A 20,427-nucleotide genomic window follows, 5' to 3' on the forward strand; every position below is an offset into this window, starting at 1 on the left:
TATATGTATATATTAAAATATACCTTAAAATTTTATTAGTTTATATTTTGAATTTTCTTATTTTTTTTATGAAGTTATGTAAATTAAAAATGAAAAATAATATAAAAAATAGGTGTTTAATATATTCTAATTAACATAATAGATAATTTAAGTATAATTTAGTCGTATAAAAAAGAATTATCACAAATGAATTTGTTGAACTTTAAAAATCTACTATATGTCCTTTCTAATTTTCTTTTTTATATAATGGCTCCACGGTTCAATATTGAAAGGTGGGTTCTCTAGTCTCTACTATCTATCATTATAGAGAGTGCTTAAAAAAATCATCTTTATATGGAGAGAGAAATTTCGGAGAGAGAGATTCATTTATTTTTACGTGGAGTAAAATTGACTTAATTAACCATAAGCATTGATGTAATATTTAATATCATTAATGTAGTATTTTTTTAACCATAATATTGGTCTCCGGATGTATTAATTTTGTATCATTAAAAATTTATTTTAAATAATATAAAATAGATGTTCGATATATTTTAATAAAAATATTCAAGTACGTAAGATTTTAAAATCAAATTGGTGGTTGAACGACCTAGTATAACTACATTGGTTCAAGATTCAATCGTTATTGAAATATGATTAAATCGGTATAATAATAATAATAATAATAATAATAATAATAATAATAATAATAATAATAATAATAAAACTTAATATCACTACTTTATAAAAGCTAAATAAAGCATCATTTTATAGCTTTTTAACGTTCCAAATTCACAAAAGTTCAATCAAATATAATATAATACTTAAGTATAAATTTTAACATTAAATAATAATATTTATTAACAATATAACAACTTTGCATCTAGAATGGAAAAAGAAAAGGACCAATACTTTTTATTGATTCTCCATTTAATTTCTTAACAAAATCAAAACGAGGTAGTATTAATCATTTTTCATTGATATGCTGTGAAGCAATTTTTTGCATATTTTTGGCTGGGTTTTTTTTTATCGTTTTTTTTTAGTATTTTAACTGGTTTTCAAGATCATTTTTGTGATTTATTTAAACCAGTAGCTTCTTTCACCGAGTTTTTGGTCCGATCAATTAGTTCATTTTAATTGTCAAAACACTGATAAAAAAAATGAAAATTACACAACTGAATTTCTTGAACTCTTAAAATCTAGAGTCTCATCCAATTTTCTTTTTGTTGTACATTCGTTCCATTGATGAATTAAAGTTGAAAGGTAGCTTCTGTACCACTTATCTAACTATACCTATATATCTATATTTTTGTAAAAAAAAAAAAACTATATATCTATATGAATTAAGGCTGAATGGTAGCATTAATACAATATTTGATACTATTAATGTAGTATTTAGTTATATTAAAAATTCATTATTAGATAAAAATTTATTATTATAAATTTATATATATACCTTAAAATTGCATTAATTTAATTTGATGTTTTCTTAATTTTTTATGAAATACCTAAATTATAAAATTGAAATAATATTAAAAAAATAAGTGTCCAAATTATTTATTTCAAATATTAGAGAATGTAAGTATAATTTAGTAATATAGACTTCAAGCTAAGGATTAATATAATATAGTATAATATTCAATAATATTGATGTAGTATTATGTATATTAAAAGTTCATTATTATAAAATTACACACCATAACCCCCTCCCCCCGACACACATATATATACCTTAAATTGTTATTGATTTATATTTTATATTTTTTTTATGAATTTAAGTAAACTGAAGATATTTGATATGAAATAAAAAAAATAGCTGTTCGATATAATTTAATTAGAATGTTTAACAATGTAATTATATTTTGAGCTTATATAAAATTAAAAAGGAACTTTTACAGTTAAATTTCTTGAATCAGTATTGATCAATGATAATATTAAAAACATCATTTTGCATATAAAAATAATATTTAAATAATATTAAAAATATGATATCATTACTTTAATTAGAATACTCAAAACTAAAATAAAAACACCATTTTGTATGTTTTTAACATTCATCAAAATAAATAGAAATGCCTAAATCAGATATATCATATTGCTTAAGTCTAAATTTCAACATTACACAGTAATGCTTACCAACAATGACAAAATTACATTTAAAATAAAAAAGAAAAATACTTTATGTTGATTTTTCATTTTCTTTAAGAAGAACTTTAAATGACGTCTTATTAAAAAAACTTCTTTGACTCACTATGAAACAATTTTTATCTCCATTTTTTGGCCAATTTTTATCAACTTTTTAGTTCTTTGAACCTTTATTTTTATCAAATTTAATTTTGTGCTTTATTTAAGCTTTAGAATAAAACTGTTATTTTCAAGGTTAATTTCTTGAACTCTTAAAATCTACGTCCCTTTCAATTTTCTTAGTCCTAAATTCACTCTATTGGTAAATGTTGAAATTAAGGTATAGCTTCTTTACTATCAACCCTATCGATCTATACATATACCTATAGATATTTCTATAATTCTATATATAAAAAATAGACTTGAACCTAAACATTAATGTAATATTTTAATTCTATCTAACATATGTACTCATATATAATATTTAATATTATTAACATTTTTTGAGTTTAATGATCTAGATTGACAATATAAAACATTTTACATTATTAATGAATCAAAAAGTATCATAGATATAATTTTTAAGTTAATTATTGTAAAAGTCAATAAATTTATCTTACATGATGATTTATGATTAGATAATAGTTAAAAAATTATTTTACACATTTAGGGCATAACATATATTTTTCCTCTTTTTTGTTTACCAGACAAAAGAGAAACAAAAAAGAAAATAGATCGAGGACTAAGTTCTTCTAAGAAACAACACCCACTAATTTATGATAAAATTTTCATGCTTTGAAGAGGGGAGAGAAGCAAGTGGGAACTAGACTAAGCTGGTTGGGCTTCCAATATGATTAATATGGGCATTTATATCCTACACTCGCACTATTGCATCAAATATCTTTCTCATTCTAAAATGAAAATTTATATTCCGAAATAGACTTTTCATGGTGTAGGATGAAATAATGGGGATGTAGGATACAATAGCCACCATCATGTTAGCAATTCTCCGAGAATATGCCAATTGAAACAAAATCAAATTCTATCTTCAGAATTGCTTCTTACACCCCATTTTAGAATGTAATTTACATTTCGGATTAATCATTCTGGAATGTAAAAAATTTCATTTTGGATTACATTCCAAAAAGCCTAATAAAAAATGTAATGTTATATTCTAGATTAAGCTTTTCAGAAGGTTAAGAAGGCACAGGAAGATATTGCCTCCTGTCTTCATCCTAATGTCTTGGATTAAGCTTTCATGTTTATGCATAGTAGGAAAGGCACCATCAAGGCAATTGCTTCCTGCACCCCATAGGAAATTTGAAACAATCCCGATGGGCAAAAATGTCTTTTGTTATCTCTTCCACCTCTTTCCCTTTGTGCGCCGACACATCCCTATTAAGCTTCTCCTTTCTTATTTCTTCTCTTTCGGACCCAACATCAATCAAATGTATAGTTGTGAGAGAATTATAAGGGGTTGTTGTTTTCTGGACTCCCATTATTGTTTCATGCCCATGTCTTTCCAGAATGCAAACCAGAAAGCCATGAGAAATGCAGGAAGTTATAGTGGAATTGCACGAAGTAGGCCTCACTATAAGGTTGTTGGTGAAGAAAATGATGGGATACGAGATCCAAAACAGAATGGGAGGCCCAAAAGGTTTATCAAAGGATTAAGCTTGCATGTTTATGCATGTTATTTTATTTTCTTATTACATTATGCATGTTACTTATCATCTCTGCATTTATCTTTTCCTCGTCTCTTTGTCTCTCTAAATGTCAAATGAATTTGTGATGTTCACATATCAACCAGAAATTAACAACATATAAATTTTTCTAAGAATTCCATGGTTCAAATGGCTAATGCTCATAGCTTTTTCTAAGAAGCAGATTATGGTCAAATGGAAACCCCCTGACTCGAGATGAATGAAGCTTAATTTTGATTAATCGGTCCAAGGCACTAATGGTATAGCAGAATGTGGTGGTTTAATCAGGGATGATTAGGGGAGATGGATTGCGGGATATGCTAGGAAACTAGGGATAACCTCAGCCTTTGTGACATAGTTACGGGGAGTATATCAGGGTATTTGTATAGCTTGGCAAATGAGTTTCTTAAGATAATTGTTGATTCTCAAGTTGTTGATTCTCAAATTGTTGATCATCATTGCTGCCATTTTAAACATGTTGACAGAGGATTGCCATGTTAAGATCAGTCATACTTTCCGTGAAGCAAATCAATGTGCTGATTTGCTAGCTAATCAATCTCAAGAGCTGGAGGGGGACTTAGTTATTTTTGAGAAACCACCAGGGTTTCTGACTTTCTGTCTAAGTTGTTGCTTTTTATTCTTTAGGAGTTGAGATCAATGTTTTAAGAATTGGATCCATCATCGGCCCAAAGTACTAGGTTAATGAATCACTGGTCAAATTGGAGTCTCACTGATCAAACTGATTTGATATAATATATATTAAAAAATATAAAAGATAATATAACTAAGTAATTAATATAATTTAATCATTTAATACTCCAAATTTAAAATGATTGTCTTTATAAAATGTCTAATATATCAAATAACAACTGATATTCATGTCAATACAAGTCCATAAATAAGTTTTAATGTCTTAAAAATAAACATAAGTTCACAAAAAAATAACATGAAAAAAGTTCATAATTTTTTTTTATAAAAAAAACACTCAATTCAACCAAAGACTCTTCCGGTTCAACCCAGGTTATGCTGGTTTTTATGCATTTTCAATCCTTTCAGTAAACTAAATCAGTGTAATCACCAGATTCCAATAGAACAGGCCGATGCGATCCGATTCTTAAACCACCAGGTTGAAACTCCACATATTTCTTAGTTTTTTTCCGGTCCATTACCAAGAAAAAAAATATTTGACAACTAGACAACTTTATACAAAGGAATGTCAATAACACATGAGACTTCACTCAATAAAAACAGAGAATATTAAAGAGACTTTGTTAAATGTGTCGAATTTTTGTCAGTAAATAAAAGCAATGTCAAAATCTTATAATCCCCGGGTTCAATTAAATGATTTATCAGCTTAAAACAACAATTCCATCCCTTGTGAACTTGAATTCAACAAGATGAGTGAGTTATTTACTCCTGATTTTAACTTTCAAACTCCAATTAACCTTGCCCTCTGGCAACGGGATGGACCTTGGTAAACGCAGTGGCACCTCATATTCTCCCAATGTGGCTAAAGGTGATGGAAGATGCAGGTTATCAGGTGCAACGTTCACACAGATTTGTCTTGACACCTTAAATTAGAACAACATATAAAAGTCAGTACCAGAAACATAATGAGGGAAAAAAAAAAACAAAAAGAAGAGAGAAGCTCACCCTTGTAGGAACGAAATTAAAATTTGGCATATACATTTTGGTAATTTCAGGCAGTTGATCTAGAAGTAATTTTTAACTCATTTACTTTGAAGCAACACAAAATATTAAATCCTAATTTTCTTTGATAAGAAACCTATGTTAAATTAAATTAAATACGATTTGCAATTGCAACAGAAATACTAACACCTCAAAGTAACAAACTTGGATCCATTTAGTTTTAGAATAAAAAAGGATGTTAGAGACAATGTCCCAGCGAGAACAATCATCTGTCCATAGCAATAAAATAAGGATTATTTTCATAGAAATTCTTTATTTCCAGCACTGTCATATATATCATCCAACCCCTTTTCCATTGATTAAAAAAAAAAACAAATAGAACTATCCCTAGTTTTACTAACATGTCAAGATAAGTAGTAGGGTGAACAGTAACATCACATTCACACCAACTGTAATTGATCCAAGAGGTAATGTAAACTAAAGTTAATTGGCAAAATTAAGTGAAGGAATAGAAGGAAAGGAGAAAATAAAAGCCATAGTATTAACCCCTATCTAGACTTCTAATTATAATTAAATAAGGAAACAAATGATGAATTATGAAAACCATTCACAAGAGGTTATGTAGAACTCTAAAATATTTTAAGATACAGCAATAATATCATAAAATATTATCTACATATTCTAACATGAATCATTCTCTATTCCATGCTTTGAATAATGACATGAAAGGTACAAATATTACAGACTATATGCTTATTTCTTAATTTGTTACTTAGCTAATATCAACAAAACATTTAACTACAAAGAACAAATATTACCTCAGCCACAAGAATATCTTTTGTCACAGGATAACGTAACTCCAAGGGGTCATCTTTTGATTCACGTGACTTGGCTTTTTGAACATTGATTAATCTCCGCAAGACCTATTAGATCATCACACCCAGGCTTATATTAAAATAATTATCAACTTGGTTTTAACATGAAATATTCTATCGAATTAAAAATTATCGACTACATATTTCTATTTTACAACTTTAACAATTACAAACTATGTGAGTATCTTCACAAACATTTAGTCTAAATTGAAGTTTTAATAAGTAATACATTTAAAAAAATAAAAAAAAAAACTCAGAACAGTTCAATTGTACTGTAGCTACACCAAATTCCCCAAGGAGTGATAATAAATACAAAGCAATACTCTACCAGAAAAAGAAAATAATTATCCCAGAAACAATAGCAGAAATAGTCTAAAACAGCAATGAATTTGAACACTAAACTACACAAACCAGCTTAGCTTTATCAAGACGCAATGCTGCCTTTTCATACTCTTTCATCATATCTTCCTTTGACTCTTTAACAAGAGTGACATCTTCTTGTTTTTCTTCTTCAGTTGGTTGATATATCTGAAGCATTTAAAACACAACACTGGAAAATGGTGAATACAGAGAAGAAGTTATAGAAATATTGACAGTGTGAACTGCATACACATTCACATAACCACAGAAATAAATGCAAAGGAAACAGTTATTTTAAGGATCAGACATCTAACAGGATTATCATATCAAGAATTTAAAATTTTATTCCAGAAGATAGTAAAATGCAGAAAATTGTAAGTGGAAATAAATTTACCTAATGATGAATGGCATTGACAAAGTAGTATATATAAACAGGGAAAACAGAGATTAATTGAAAATAAAAGTAAAAAACCTTGCGCTGCTCATTGAGGAGATGAGCAAACTTATCAATGTTAGGGAAAGCAAGGAGCTTGGGCATTAGGTGGTTGCGAAAATATCCAGGGGCAACTTTGACAGTATCACCTGCCTTTCCCAGATTATCTATGTCCTACAAATTGGAAATTAGTACTTCACAAATCAGAAAATTGAATTAAATGAAATCCAAGAAAACAAGCATCACAACTCAATATAAATAATTACAGTTGTAAGGATGACTTGGAGCTTCCTCTTGTAACGAAGTCCTTGGGAAGCATATAGGAGTGGGTTTACCACAACATTATCATAACTAGCATCTCTAAATCTAATGATCTGCCTAACACCATGTCTGCCAAATTGAAGATAACCCATTCAAATTTGGATTCGGATTCACAGCCACTTCTTTTCTAACTGTCAAGAGCCAAAACAATTTACCATATCAATATCAAACCAACAAATTTCATTTTTTTTCAAAAAATAAACACTCTGCTTAGGCTTCTTAAGAATAAGAATGGCAATGGATCTTCTTGGGATGTGTAATTTCACATATTACATTGTTAGTAATTTTATAAGAACCAAATTCGAAGCCAAAAGCCTTGTGTAACCTATGGTTAAAGTTAAACCAATCCAGCAACAACCTTGAGGCCTTACTGGTTTGATTTCAGGTTCAGGTCTCAAAACACACATAGTATGACGGTAACCTTGCACTTTTAAAAACACAGATATAGACAGCCATGTATCCAAAACTCAGCCGGTAACACCATCATCAATATAATAATAACCAAAAAATCTCTCATGTTTTTGTTAAATTACTTCAGATGTAAACAAGAAAACCAACGGGTCTAGCATCACAAATTCAACCTCCAACATATCACACACTAGTTCATTTCTGGAAAGTTCAAGCATTTCATCAAAAGGGTGGCGGGCAACTAGGCATGTCCAATAAATCCCAAAGAAGATACAGCCCGCTATACATATTATACAAGGCATCAACCAAGACTCAAATTGATTACAATTCGACCCAAACATAGATTGGAACCGAAAAGCAAATAAAAGTGAAACACAAAACTTTGCCCACAAAAAAAAAAAAAGCCTTTGAGAACATAGAAAAATTGCAAAGAACGAACCTTGCCACGTGCAATGTGAGAATAATTATACAATATTTTGGTGGCAATAGTAGCATTTACGGGTCATGTCATGGCATTCACAAAAGAATTATTATTAATATTATTAAGACATTGATGGATTTTTTCGAAGGCAACCAACGAAGATGAACTAACTACTCAACTAATACATGTGGAATTGTTAATAGCTTCTGATCAATAAGGACTTACCGTAATCAACGAAGTGGGTTAGGATTAGGATACGGGGGTTTCAAAAACTTGAAACCTTCTTCACCAGGCTTCTATCAAAATGCACAGTTTTCGGTAACTTTATATCACACTGCTCAAATTGTTTAGGACATCTCCAATGGGAGATATCAATTTGAGATCTTAATCACTTTTTTTTTTTAATCTCACATATCACTCTCAACATTTCGTAAATAGTATATCTCATTTAGTATAAATCTAAAATATAATATACTATATATTTAAAAATATTTATTTATTTTAAATTTTAATTGAATAAAAATTATTAAATTAACTTTCATCGAGAAAAAATTGTTCTTAAAAATTAAACAAATTACAAGTGAAATGAAACAACAATAAAACCTCTTCTAATTTGAGGAAAAGAAGAGAGCACACAACAATTGTAGACTTCTAAATTCCCCAATTTACCTCAACAAAACTGTTTACGTTGTTCAAATTTGAGGCCATCATAGCATGCAAAACTCCATCTGAATTCTCCACACTTAGTTTTTTTTAGCACACTAGGTGTTTGTTAAAATGTTGAAGTAAAAAAAAAAGGTGTTTATTATAATGCTTGACTCACTTTTTCCTAAATCGTTGCTTATGAGTTTGTGGTATAAGTACGTTCTTGGATTAGTTGTTAGAGAACAGCATAAACATCGTTTCTCTTTCTCTAATTTCATGTGAAATTTCTAAGGACTTTTGTAACTTCTATGTTCTATTATATATAACCTAAGCAACATTATTTTAATAATTTGTTTTATTACTCGTTCATTTAGCAAAGCTAAAAGGACAAGAGATGAGGGTGAAGTGAACTACCCATGTATGGATAATTTTGGGCTTCCTATCTAATATTTTGTGCTATCTTATCTATTAGAAACTAAATAAGGATTGAATTTTGAATTTTGAATTTTGATGCAGGATTATGTTCTAGCCAACTTCCAATATTCCAGTCGTGACTTGTGCACCAGAATGCTCCACCAACACCAGTGTCTCTATTTCAATCTCTCGTGCAAGTAAAACTTAACACCATTCTTTCTTCTTCTAGATTTATTATTAATTAATGTTTTACTTGCATTTGGAATTTTTTAGGTTTGCCTGGTTTGTTCAAAGAATTGATGATGTATATGTGTTCAGGGTTCTGGATCAGAATAGCTTCATTAGTTTCTTGTTTGTTCTTATATGAGTTATATAGATCATTATCTTTTAAGTTGAGATTCTATTAGAGGAGTGAAGTGTTTGGGCATAAAATTTTGTAAAATATTTAATAAACAAGGCCATGCAAGTAACAACAATATACATAGGAAGAACATCACAACAATTTTTTTCCGATTTTCTTACAATTTATAAATTTTTCTGTCATTTTCACTTTTCGGGAGGCTTTTTTAATTTTCTTTCTATGCCAACTGGGTAGGATGAGTCAGGTTGGCCAATGTTTTGCTCACAACTATTTCAAGCTCAATATGTGGTTGGTAAACACAGGTGAGTTCTGGTGGGCCATTATGAGCTAATGTGTTTGGGTAAACAGCTTAATTAAATGTATATTCAATAAATTCCTGTTATATGAGAGCTTATGTAATAAATTTTGCCACAAAACTAATAAGTTAGAAAGAGATTATTTTATCACAGCTTCACCAACATCTTATAGGAGTCATTAGTTGAAATAAACTCCTTAGAAACTCTTCCAAACACCGCCTAAAATACATTTTTTCTTTTGTTGGGGAGGGGAAGGTATATTGAGAAAGAAACCACATACTAACAAGAAAGAGGTACATAGGATTTGAATCTCTCTCTCTTACCTTTTTTTTCATTTATTATTTTTCACTCATCAGCAATTTGGCACATAACTTTCTTTATCTTTGTATTTACAACGTTGTATCATCACAATATCACCAAAATAAAATGTGCACTGAAATCATTTAAATCTTTGTTAGTATAATGATTTTTAGAACAGTGAAAAATGAATAGCTCACGAAGCATGAGCAGCCAATACTACATCAATAAGCTCAACATTCATTGTGCTTTGCTGATCACTAATGACAGTCTCCTCGGCATTTCTTGTTACTGTGGCAGTACTAATACTTCTCATACTCCCTGATTGGAGTCTTGAACAGCTCCAAGTAAAACATGTGGTTGTGCATCTCCACATACTCTTTAATTTTGTTAATGTTACATGCATGTAGCTAGAGAAGATCTCTACACTAATCTTGAACACACAAATCATATTATATAACAATGCCAGAATAGCAACAGAAGAACAGATTAAAAATAGGCCAAGGAAAGGCTGAAATCCTGTTGATGACCTACCTTTTGCCTTGCTCTCGGAAGGAGAGCAATTGGCATTGCCTCCTATCAATAGCATATCTTTTTCTAGTTGTTCTGTTTCTCGTTTCTCTATCACTTTCAGCAATGCCTCGGATAAGTCAGTAGCCAAAGTCGAACCCTTGGGAAAAACCTATGTAATCAAACACGCAAAATGTACACATTAGTTAGAAATTAGAATAGTTTTCAGAAAAAAGGAAAGCATTTTTGAACTATAGCATGTGCAATGCCTTGTCAATTAAGTTTGGCTTTAGTGGAAATTGGGGGAATGCATGCAAGGAGTGCTGAAATATTGGCATTTAATATGAGAAAACTTCCAATTTAAGATTTTCCATACAACTACTCCAATTTTCACTACTGCCAAAAATGTCATAAATGAGTGATAATGAGGAGAGTGACTCACAAAACCAAAACCACCAAGCTTGAACGTGCTCCCTGCTTTGATGAGGCCCTTGCACGAGTACTTTGCCAGAAAGATTTTAGCATGAGGGGTAACAAAGAAAGCGGCTTCAATATCCTTGTTCTGAAACGCAGCAGGGTAATCACCTATAGAGTTAATTTTCTTGATGTTCTCAGGCTTGAATTTTAGTATGTCAATCAGGTACTTCACAATGAACGAATTTCCATTACAACCGACAGGGGAATTTCTTTCCTGAAGGGTTTGGATATCTAACACAGATGGCTCTAGTTGCGAAACAGTCATCATGGAAGTCAAACTTGCTGTGAATGTACTAGTTGCAATGAGTATAACAAATAGCCATGGTGCCAACACAGTTCGAGCCAGGGGGCTTGTAATTGGTTCTCCTGCTTATTAAAATTTAGAAATGTACCAAAAATTAGAGTTACACATTTCTAAAGAAGGAATGAATGTTATTGAAAAGGTTTGGTTAGTATCATGTTCTATATATAGTGAATGTTGTTGAGGAAATGCCACAGTATCATAGTGGTAGCTGAAGTTTTGGCCTTCAAGTATACCGATAATTAGTAGCTATGAAATTTACTCCTTTGAACACATGAAGTTCATGTTAGAGGACTTACTGTGTGCATAGAATATCACGCTGACTAGAAACCAAAGCATGGACCCCAATCCTTTTAGTTCTGCATTGTGTCGCCGTTCTATGAACCAAATAACAAATCCCACAAAAATGTGCAATGCAACTATCATCAACCACATCTCTTTTGTAAATACATCCAAAAAAATCCATGTTTCTTTTGATTTTGCTGATTTCTCTTTAACCACCATGTCAAGGCCAGATTCAATGTAAGGTTGTGTGAAGTCGACTAAATGATATCTATATGCCATTATTGCTGTGTCTCCTACAGCAGCATCCAATGTCTACATCAGAAATAAAAGTTTAGGATTGTATTAAGCAAAAACATACTAAAGTTTAAAATATAGTAAAAAAAACACATGGCTGTAATGTAAAAATCTATGAATTTTACAATACAATAATCAACGAGCCCTCTATATTATTAACTCCCTGAAATAGTTAATTGTTACCTTACCTTATTGTGGACTTGCTCTACCATTTCATCATAAGACCCATTGAAGGGAACAAACGTGTATTTCAAGTCATAAGGCAAAGTATTAACAACAGCTTTAAAGACATCAATTGAGAAACCAGTTATAGAAGTGTTATTTGTGTTCTGATCATGTGTCACATTCACAAACTGACGAAAGACACCATTTGCAGGCACTCCTATTTGCAGAGTTCTCTCCTCGGTGCTGCGAGTCGATCCCTTAGGAACAAACTGTAAGCCTCCAGGCCAATAAACAGTACTCAAAACTTTAGTAGAAGTAGTATCTGTGTTCACCTCTGTTAGCTGCTGTGTAATAAGGTTCTTGGAGAAACCTAGTTTTGGAGACCATAATGCCAAGTCTCTATAACTTTTACCTATCACATTAATTATATTGAAGGTTGGTGATTGCTGTAATTTGTCATTCCTGGAGAGGTAATTTTTGAACAATTGTTCAGGAGTAAACTTCCCTTGTGATTCCTTTGCAGCCTGTGCAATCGCCCAGGTTGCATCGTACAATTGAAGTGCGAAGAAACTTGGATTAATTTTCTCTTCCTCGGGGAACTCCGAGGCAAAGTTTCTTTGAAATTTGAATTTGAACTGTCTAAATGTCTCACTCACTTCCATGAAGTTTGTCTTAAACCCAATTACTCCCTGCATGTTAGAGATAGCAGATGGGTTAACTGAATCAAGAAGGCCAACAACCCCATCTGATATAACCCACACAGAACCTTTTTCCATCAAACCTATTTGCTTTGCTTTCTCAAAAAGTATGTTAGCCAGCTCTAAAGAAGAATGCACAATCAAGAAGACCCTGTTACTTTTGCTTTTGAGCTTTTTAAGCTCATTTTCAATGTTTGATTTTGGGTCTGATAGAGAGGACAAGGAAGGCAAAGCTAAATGATTGTCAATCTCAGAACCAACTTGTCTAAGAGCATAGGTGAGGTCAAGTAGCATCCCTGGATCAGAGGAAAGCCAATTATTAAGTTCATAGATTACTGTCACCTTTTTCCATCTGAATTCTCCTACTATGGCTGCAACGCATTGCATGTGAATCCTGACATCATCGCCAATTTGGATGAAGTGTGGCAATTGAGGAGATAATAACTTTGTCCTTGCTGTTGGAGAAGTTAGAGACAATGTAGGAACCTTGTTTATGGTGTAATTTAACTCACTTGCCAGAGTTGCTTCATTGTGTGTTATTGTTCCTATGATAGCTAGCACCCGCATGCTCTGTGTGAGATCCATAACTACATTTATATAAGCATAATAGTGTTATAATGTTTCATTTTTTACTAGTTTCTTCATGAGCCAATCAGTAATGAGAGAAATGAAAGTAAATATTACACTGCCAGTTTTCACTCCTAACATAATCATGAACTTAGGAAAAAAAGTTCATGTTTAGTAGAGCGTTAAATATGTGCATTGATATAGAAAACCACATCAAAAATTGTGAAATACACGAAAGGTAATATAATGGTTGGTTTCTCATTGGTGAGTATAAGATGCACGTCTCATCTGAAGCTAAAAGATTTAGCTTCCGTTTATTTCACAATTTTTTACGTGGTTTTCTATATCAATGCATATATTTAACGCTCCACCAAACATGTACTAAATCTTTTAGTTTAAGATAAGATGTGCATCATGTATTCATCATTGAGAAATTAAATATATTTTTAGTTCATACAATTTATTTTTTTTTTATTTTTCTCTAATTTTTTTTACTCCTTGTGAAATGTATTTTTTTTTTGTTTTTTTATCTTTAAAGTGTTTTAGATAATATTTTTTTATTGTTTAAAATACTTTTTTACGATTAAAAGTGTTATCTAAAACACTTTAAGCATGAAAAATAAAATAAATATATTTTGTAAGGAATAAAACAATTTTTTTTGCAGGGAAAAAAAACACTAATTACATGAACCAAAAATGTATTTAAGTCTCCTATCAAACTTACTTTTTCTTTTGTGTCTCAAAATATTTAAATTTAAGTGGGTATTGATGTATGTTTTTTTTAGAGACTAAATTACTTATTGCATACTTGTGAATGTAGTTCAATTTGAAACCAAATCAATGCTATATTGCTCTTTTCATCCGATTAAAAGTGACACCATTCATAAACAAAGGCCGACAATTTAGGGGCATAGTGACGTTTACAACTTCCGCTGTTTAAAAATTATTGTAATAAATTTAAACAATTATAATAAAGAAATAAAATTAAATGTTGAGGTAATTTCTTTGTCTGGCAAAATGAATGGTCCGGACCTTGTCCATATTTTTGTGGGCTGGAATTTATAGGCCCAGTCCCATCCTATGTTGAGCTGCCAAGCCACCGGTTTATTTGTACAAATTTAGATATTAGTATAAAAAAATTGATTTTGTGTTAAAAAATATTAAAAAAATTTAAAGACAAAAAATTATTTATTATTTGTTTATGTCACATAATAAGAATTGGTAAATTTATTTAAATTATGTTTAATAAATATTTAAATTAATAATATTGCTTTGAGGTTGTCACTTATTGTGAACGTTTATTTTATTTAATGAGTATGTTTTATATTTTAAAAAAATATAAATTGTAATATAAAATTATAAATTATATTAATAAGTTAGTATATTTTATTTAATATTTATTATATATTACTAATTGAATCAGTCCTGATCTTTTGTTCTGTTCGAGCTGAATCCATTTGGTTCATCAGTTATATGGGCCGAGCTAAAAAAACTTGTTTTTATTTGGGCTGCATTTTTTAGGCTAATATGACCCCAAAAAAAGTTAAATTTTTTGCTTATATAATAATTTTAAAATTATCATGATTTAATTTTATTAAATTAAAATAAAAAAATGTAATTTTTTTAAAAAAATATTACAATTTAAATTATAATTTTTTAAAACTTAATAAAGTAAATTTTTAATAGTGGCAGTTATATAAATTAAAGTTCCTCTATGTGTAAATGAAATTGCCGGTATATATTTATAACCTTAACAACATTACTACACATGGAAAAAATTAAGATTGAATTGATTTGAAAAATTAAGAGATCAAATTAAAATTTTTACTAATAAAATATCAAAATTAAACCAAATAAATTAACAGATGGGCCAAATTAATAATTTAACTTATATACACACACAAGGGTGGAAATGAAATTACTCCTAATTAATTCCAGTTAAGGTTACTAAACTCAATAACTCTAGGTATATATATTTAATTTTAACGATCTAACAGCTGAATATTTTGACATTATCTCAATGATAATGCACACCAAATTTTAAATGAATCGGACATTTATAGTTAGATAATCTTATAGCCATCATTTACTTATATCTTTTAAAAAATATATTATACGTTAATTTGAATTTATTTATGCAGACTCGATCAATTTAATAAGCACTAATTCAACTTTTGAACACCAGTTGCATGTATCACGAGTATTTTATGGAGTAGGGACCAAAATGTTAACAGAAGAGAGTTTAGGGTTAAGACTGGGTCATTTTTGTTTAGAAACTAAAAGTAAAATTTCAACAAAAAAAAATAGGGACAAAAAATATATTAAATGCTTGGGAATATCTTGAGCCCCTTTCTCTTTGTACGTGTGTGTATTTATATTTTTTTTCTTTTAAATTACACACTATTTTATGTAATGTTTACAACAACCTTCCTTATACTGAATATTATGCCAACCAATCACCGTTGACATAAGTTATAGCGACTTAACCTTTTTAAAAATAATTTAAGATTTAAATTTTATTTTTAAATATAAAATAAATTATGTTTAATATAATTCATTTTCTCTTAATTTGATGATTAAAGTAAGTTATGAATTAAAATCATTAGATTAAGAGGAAATAAATTAAGGATTTGGTTGAATGAATAGTAATTCTTTTAAAGTTTTTGTTTGAGTAAATTGATACATTATATATATATAGAGAGAGAGAGAGAAATGTTTTTTTTTTAAACTAGTTGATAGTTTATCATTAAGAGTGAGAGATAATAATTAAGATTTACAATTTTCGTTATGATATGAAAACATCCTTCTTATATTGATAGGTACCTGTTATGTGTATTAGGAAAATATGTATGAGGGGAATGGGGGCAAAAAAGAATGGGGAAGATCGATAGAAAGAATAGCAATAAAGTATTACAAAGAGACAAAATAATGTGATCTTATATGATAATATGATCTGATATGCTCCCATTAAATGCCTTGTTGATGTTTGTGTCTGATCAACTCACAAGACAAAAAAGTTGGGGGAAGAGAAGTTACCACTAGCAATTGCTCGAGCAGAAATCCCACGGGAATTTTGTATATTCAAATCCAGCTTGGAGCAACTCAAGCTATTGAACTCTTGGACTGCAATTTCCATGGCGATTTTTTGTTGCTTGCCCACTAGTGAATCCAAATCAAGAACAGCACCGATTTTCATCATAATGGGCCTTGAAGTAGTGCTTATGCAGTTGTTTATTTTTTCACTAGCTAGTAGTACCCTTGATGACCATGCAAACAATTGCAAGACAAAGAACAAGATAGTTAGTGACATTGGAGAAGTCCTTACCATTGGAGAAATTCATGTCTAGCAATTAATCAAGAGAACGTTATGAAATTGAGTTTTTGACATTGAGCATGATTGCATGAGTATTAATAATCTTTCCTATGACTTCTTCATAGTTTACTCCGATACTATCTGAACCAATTCATTCTGCTTTTATTTGTTTCCTATTCCCATCTTAATTATATATTACAAGCTTGTTGCCTTACTCCATTGCTCAAGCCTTTTAAAAAGTTATTTAAAAAATGTATAGAAAAAGTTATATATTTATTTAATGATTTTATAAAAACAAATTTATTTTTCTTTAGTAATTTTTTTGTTACGTTTTTTCTTTAACATTTTTATAAAGTTATAACGGTGAGAAGATAGAACTTTTTATTTTGAAAGCTAGTTATAATTGCAATACTTCTTTTAGAAAGTACTCAAAACAGCTTCTCAAAATAATTAATAAGAAATCTAATTTTTTAATTTTATTTTTAAACTTCAAAAACACTAAAAAAAATTCAAAAGTGGAATTTTCGTGAAAAATAACTGACATAAAATGAAATCTAATCTACTCCTATTTTGAAAATGTGAATGAGAATACACAAATTGCTAAGTGTATCACGCTCTTCATCCTCTCAAAATTAAACATTCTCAATATTATCTTTCTTCTTTTAGTTAAATAATATGTCTCTCAATCATCTAAAACTACTATCGATTCTTTTATCTTTATCTCTAGCTATATTCACTTTTTCTTTGTGAAAGTTCCTCTAAGAAGTTAAAGAGAAAAGTGATATTTTCCTGAAAATCTAATGCATTCATTTGTTGGACTCATGATTACTTACATAACGAAAAAAAATAAAATGTTTGACTACAAGTGTATGATGAGGGCATAATGAATGGAAAATAATGCATGTGGCCATTGGTAGTGTTTGACACTAAAATAAGGTCCAATCTCTGATATATGGGTGCCTGTGCATGACAATTAAGCGATTGGGTTTGAGTTTTCTTGACTGTGAGCTTTCTAAGCTGTTTCGGTGCTGCGTGCTTTGAATTTCATTTTATTTTTTTAACTTGCATACATCTATGATCTATATAATATCTTAATCTAATAATATTCTTGGAATTAACCTGTTCATTTGGGAGACCATTAAATATATTGTCAATTGCAATTTGAATATTACATTAACCTGCATCTTATTGGTGTTTGACCATATGCTATTTTCCATGCATTGTTGTAGAAATACAGCAATTTTCTTTTATGTACATGCATTGGTCTAGCTGTGATATTTGATAAGGGGAGAGCAAGTTTGCAAGGACAATGAGGTATTATTTGCTTTTCTGCGATATATACATCGATCTCTTGTTTAGGTGTAAGAGGCTAGGTGAATTAATGAAAGAAAGATAAAAGTAAGTTAAAAAAAAAAAGTAAAGCATGTAATATATACTTTGATTTGAAAAATAAAACACGAGAGAGAGATAAAAAAAAAAATTTAAATGAATGCACCCATCAGAGAAATTGAAAAGATAATAAATGATTTAATGGAGCAAGCTAGTTGTCTTCCATTTTTTTGTCCCACTTGTACTTTAATATTATATAAAATACTTTTAAGAGTTAGAGTGTGAGATCGTTTAAGAACTATTTTAGAGTTGTTTGGGTTGAAAAAGAAATACTTAAATTGTTTGAAGTAATGAAATAATATCACATTGTGGAAAAATTTTAAAAATGATGAAATATTATAAATAACAACTCATAAGTTGCATTGTTAAAGATGTAAAAAGTCAATTATCAGGAATCTTTGGAAACTTATTATAACCCCCACCGATATACTGAATTTTCCCGCAACATGATACAATGTACACTACAATTAACTTTGTGTATTATATTAACCCATTATTATATTAACCTATACAGATATACTCTAAAAAAATCTTTGTAGCTAAAATAATACATATAGATTAAAATGAAACATAAATAAAGGTCCAACAACCGAATAGAAAATCTATCAATAAGTTATACGCTGATTTTATTTATTTATTTATTATATGCTGAAAATTAAATACCAAACAAGTAAGGTGTATTAATATTTTTTTGTGAAGACTGAGCAGAAAACTTCATATAATTAAGAAATTAACATACAAGGCAATGACGTTATTAACTGATTTGGAGGTGGAGAAATAATATGGCCTTTAGTGATAAAATAGTCTGAGATGTCGTATAGATATTATTGTCAGACAAATTTTTAATTTTCACAGTGAATTAGAAATGTCTTCATAATTTGGGTCAAGTGTGATAACCAATTGTTATCTCTGTTAAGTAAATTTCCTAAGTGTAGAAGTGTAGTTTTTTTATAAGGTTAATTTCGATAAAGAAAGCTAACTTCCAAAAAGAATATTGTCTAAGATGGTATGAAAGTCATATCTATTATATTAATCTTGCTAAAATATGTTTTTGAATTTCGATTGAGGTACGTTTGTCGAAATATGTTTTCGATTGAATTTTGTTGAAAGCAAATAGTAGGAACTAAGTTTTATCAAGTGCTTTAAGAAAGCTTCTTTCAACAGAAGTTAGTTTCGATGGTTGATTTTGCGCGTGGGTTTTGAAGAGTTTCACAGAAGACCTAACGAAATAAGTAGCAGCACTCTTTGATATATATAGGAAGTTAATAAACTGTTGTTAGAAATCTATAAATAAGGGACTCAATAGTTATTTATTTTTCGCCTCACTTTTAATGATTTTTTTTTATTTGATTTACTTCTCCGTGTTATCTCTTAACCCTTTAACTTTTTTATTTTATTTTTCTTCTCAAAACTTTATCTAATTTCAAATAGATCATGACAACTGCAAGAGACAAATTAGGCGGTTATCAATTAAGCCTCCATTCATTTAATATCTTATTTTTTATATGATAAATTTTATTGGACTTAATTATATTTTTTATCATTGATAAATATTATTTTTTATATTTGGTATTTGATAAATTTTTCTTTTGAATTGAGTTCCTAATATTTCAAAAAATTTGTCTTAAGTCTATGCCGTTAATCCATAATCGTTCACATATAGGAGTATGATGTGTCGTGTCACGTGTAATTTTTGGTATTACTATTTATACATGATTATTTTTTATAAAAAAAACAAAGAAAATGATGTAGTTTTAATGTATTCTAGACTTTTTTCAGATCCATCTCATGGCCTCCCATCTCTAACCAAGGACTTCTTCTCTGGCGAATGCAACTTCGAGGACAACCACTTAATCTTCTCTCTATCAATGCCGCCGTGAGATATAGCTTCACCTTCCACATGGTTTCTTTTTCCAAATCTGAGATCCATTCCCCCTTTTTTCCATGGTTTCTTTTTCCAGATCTAACATGGTGACTTTGTCCTCTTCTTCTCTTTGCACCGACCTCCTCCCCCTACACTTTGTCCCAGTTGGTAAAAAAAGGGAAAATATGACAAAGATGAAGATCCGAAACGAGAACAAGCTACGGAAACTAGAACCACCTCTGCCTCCTCTCGTGGCAATCGTCATTGGATCTTGAAC

At 29.8% G+C, this 20,427-nt stretch overlaps 2 protein-coding genes and 1 long non-coding RNA gene across 4 annotated transcripts; 1 reads left to right on the plus strand and 2 right to left on the minus strand.

Moving 5' to 3' along the window:
- Nucleotides 1-5,020: 5,020 nt before the first annotated feature.
- Nucleotides 5,021-8,688, minus strand: LOC114389220 (50S ribosomal protein L9-like). Its single transcript, XM_028349848.1, has 6 exons — nucleotides 8,500-8,688; nucleotides 7,391-7,576; nucleotides 7,164-7,298; nucleotides 6,743-6,859; nucleotides 6,275-6,379; nucleotides 5,021-5,377 (listed from the first exon to the last, which is right to left on the minus strand). Exons 2-6 carry the CDS (start codon nucleotides 7,535-7,537, stop codon nucleotides 5,213-5,215), a joined length of 669 nt encoding a protein of 222 aa, XP_028205649.1. The 5' UTR covers nucleotides 7,538-7,576; nucleotides 8,500-8,688; the 3' UTR covers nucleotides 5,021-5,212.
- A 172-nt stretch (nucleotides 8,689-8,860) lies between these two features.
- Nucleotides 8,861-13,546, plus strand: LOC114389221. 2 transcript variants are annotated; one of them, XR_003661723.1, is made up of 3 exons: nucleotides 8,861-9,072; nucleotides 9,436-9,530; nucleotides 12,531-13,546. It is a non-coding gene; the product is annotated as an uncharacterized LOC114389221 (long non-coding RNA). The 2 variants fall into 2 exon arrangements; XR_003661724.1 differs by lacking the exon at nucleotides 8,861-9,072 and adding an exon at nucleotides 9,082-9,337.
- LOC114389219 (glutamate receptor 2.5-like) lies at nucleotides 10,188-17,042 on the minus strand. The gene is made up of 5 exons (XM_028349846.1): nucleotides 16,621-17,042; nucleotides 12,343-13,604; nucleotides 11,875-12,172; nucleotides 11,240-11,640; nucleotides 10,188-10,969 (listed from the first exon to the last, which is right to left on the minus strand). The coding sequence occupies exons 1-5, from the start codon at nucleotides 16,910-16,912 to the stop codon at nucleotides 10,484-10,486; spliced, it is 2,739 nt and encodes a 912-aa protein (XP_028205647.1). The 5' UTR covers nucleotides 16,913-17,042; the 3' UTR covers nucleotides 10,188-10,483.
- Nucleotides 17,043-20,427: the final 3,385 nt, after the last annotated feature.

The sequence above is a fragment of the Glycine soja genome, chromosome 16 (genome assembly GCF_004193775.1).
Source record: "Glycine soja cultivar W05 chromosome 16, ASM419377v2, whole genome shotgun sequence".
NCBI lineage: Eukaryota > Viridiplantae > Streptophyta > Magnoliopsida > Fabales > Fabaceae > Glycine > Glycine soja.

What these genes read in the sequence shown, in the direction of transcription:
- LOC114389220 (XM_028349848.1), bottom strand. Translation starts at nt 7,537, where the DNA reads ATGGGTTATCTTCAATTTGGCAGACATGGTGTTAGGCAGATCATTAGA. An exon ending in TCCAAGTCATCCTTACAACT is followed by an intron (nt 7,299 to 7,390) that starts GTAATTATTTAT and finishes TCCAATTTGTAG; the next exon opens with GACATAGATAATCTGGGAAA. An exon ending in TCCTCAATGAGCAGCGCAAG is followed by an intron (nt 6,860 to 7,163) that starts GTTTTTTACTTT and finishes TAAATGCTTCAG; the next exon opens with ATATATCAACCAACTGAAGA.
- LOC114389219 (XM_028349846.1), bottom strand. Translation starts at nt 16,912, where the DNA reads ATGGTAAGGACTTCTCCAATGTCACTAACTATCTTGTTCTTTGTCTTG. An exon ending in TGCTCGAGCAATTGCTAGTG is followed by an intron (nt 13,605 to 16,620) that starts GTAACTTCTCTT and finishes ATATAAATGTAG; the next exon opens with TTATGGATCTCACACAGAGC. An exon ending in AGCTTGGTGGTTTTGGTTTT is followed by an intron (nt 10,970 to 11,239) that starts GTGAGTCACTCT and finishes TTGATTACATAG; the next exon opens with GTTTTTCCCAAGGGTTCGAC.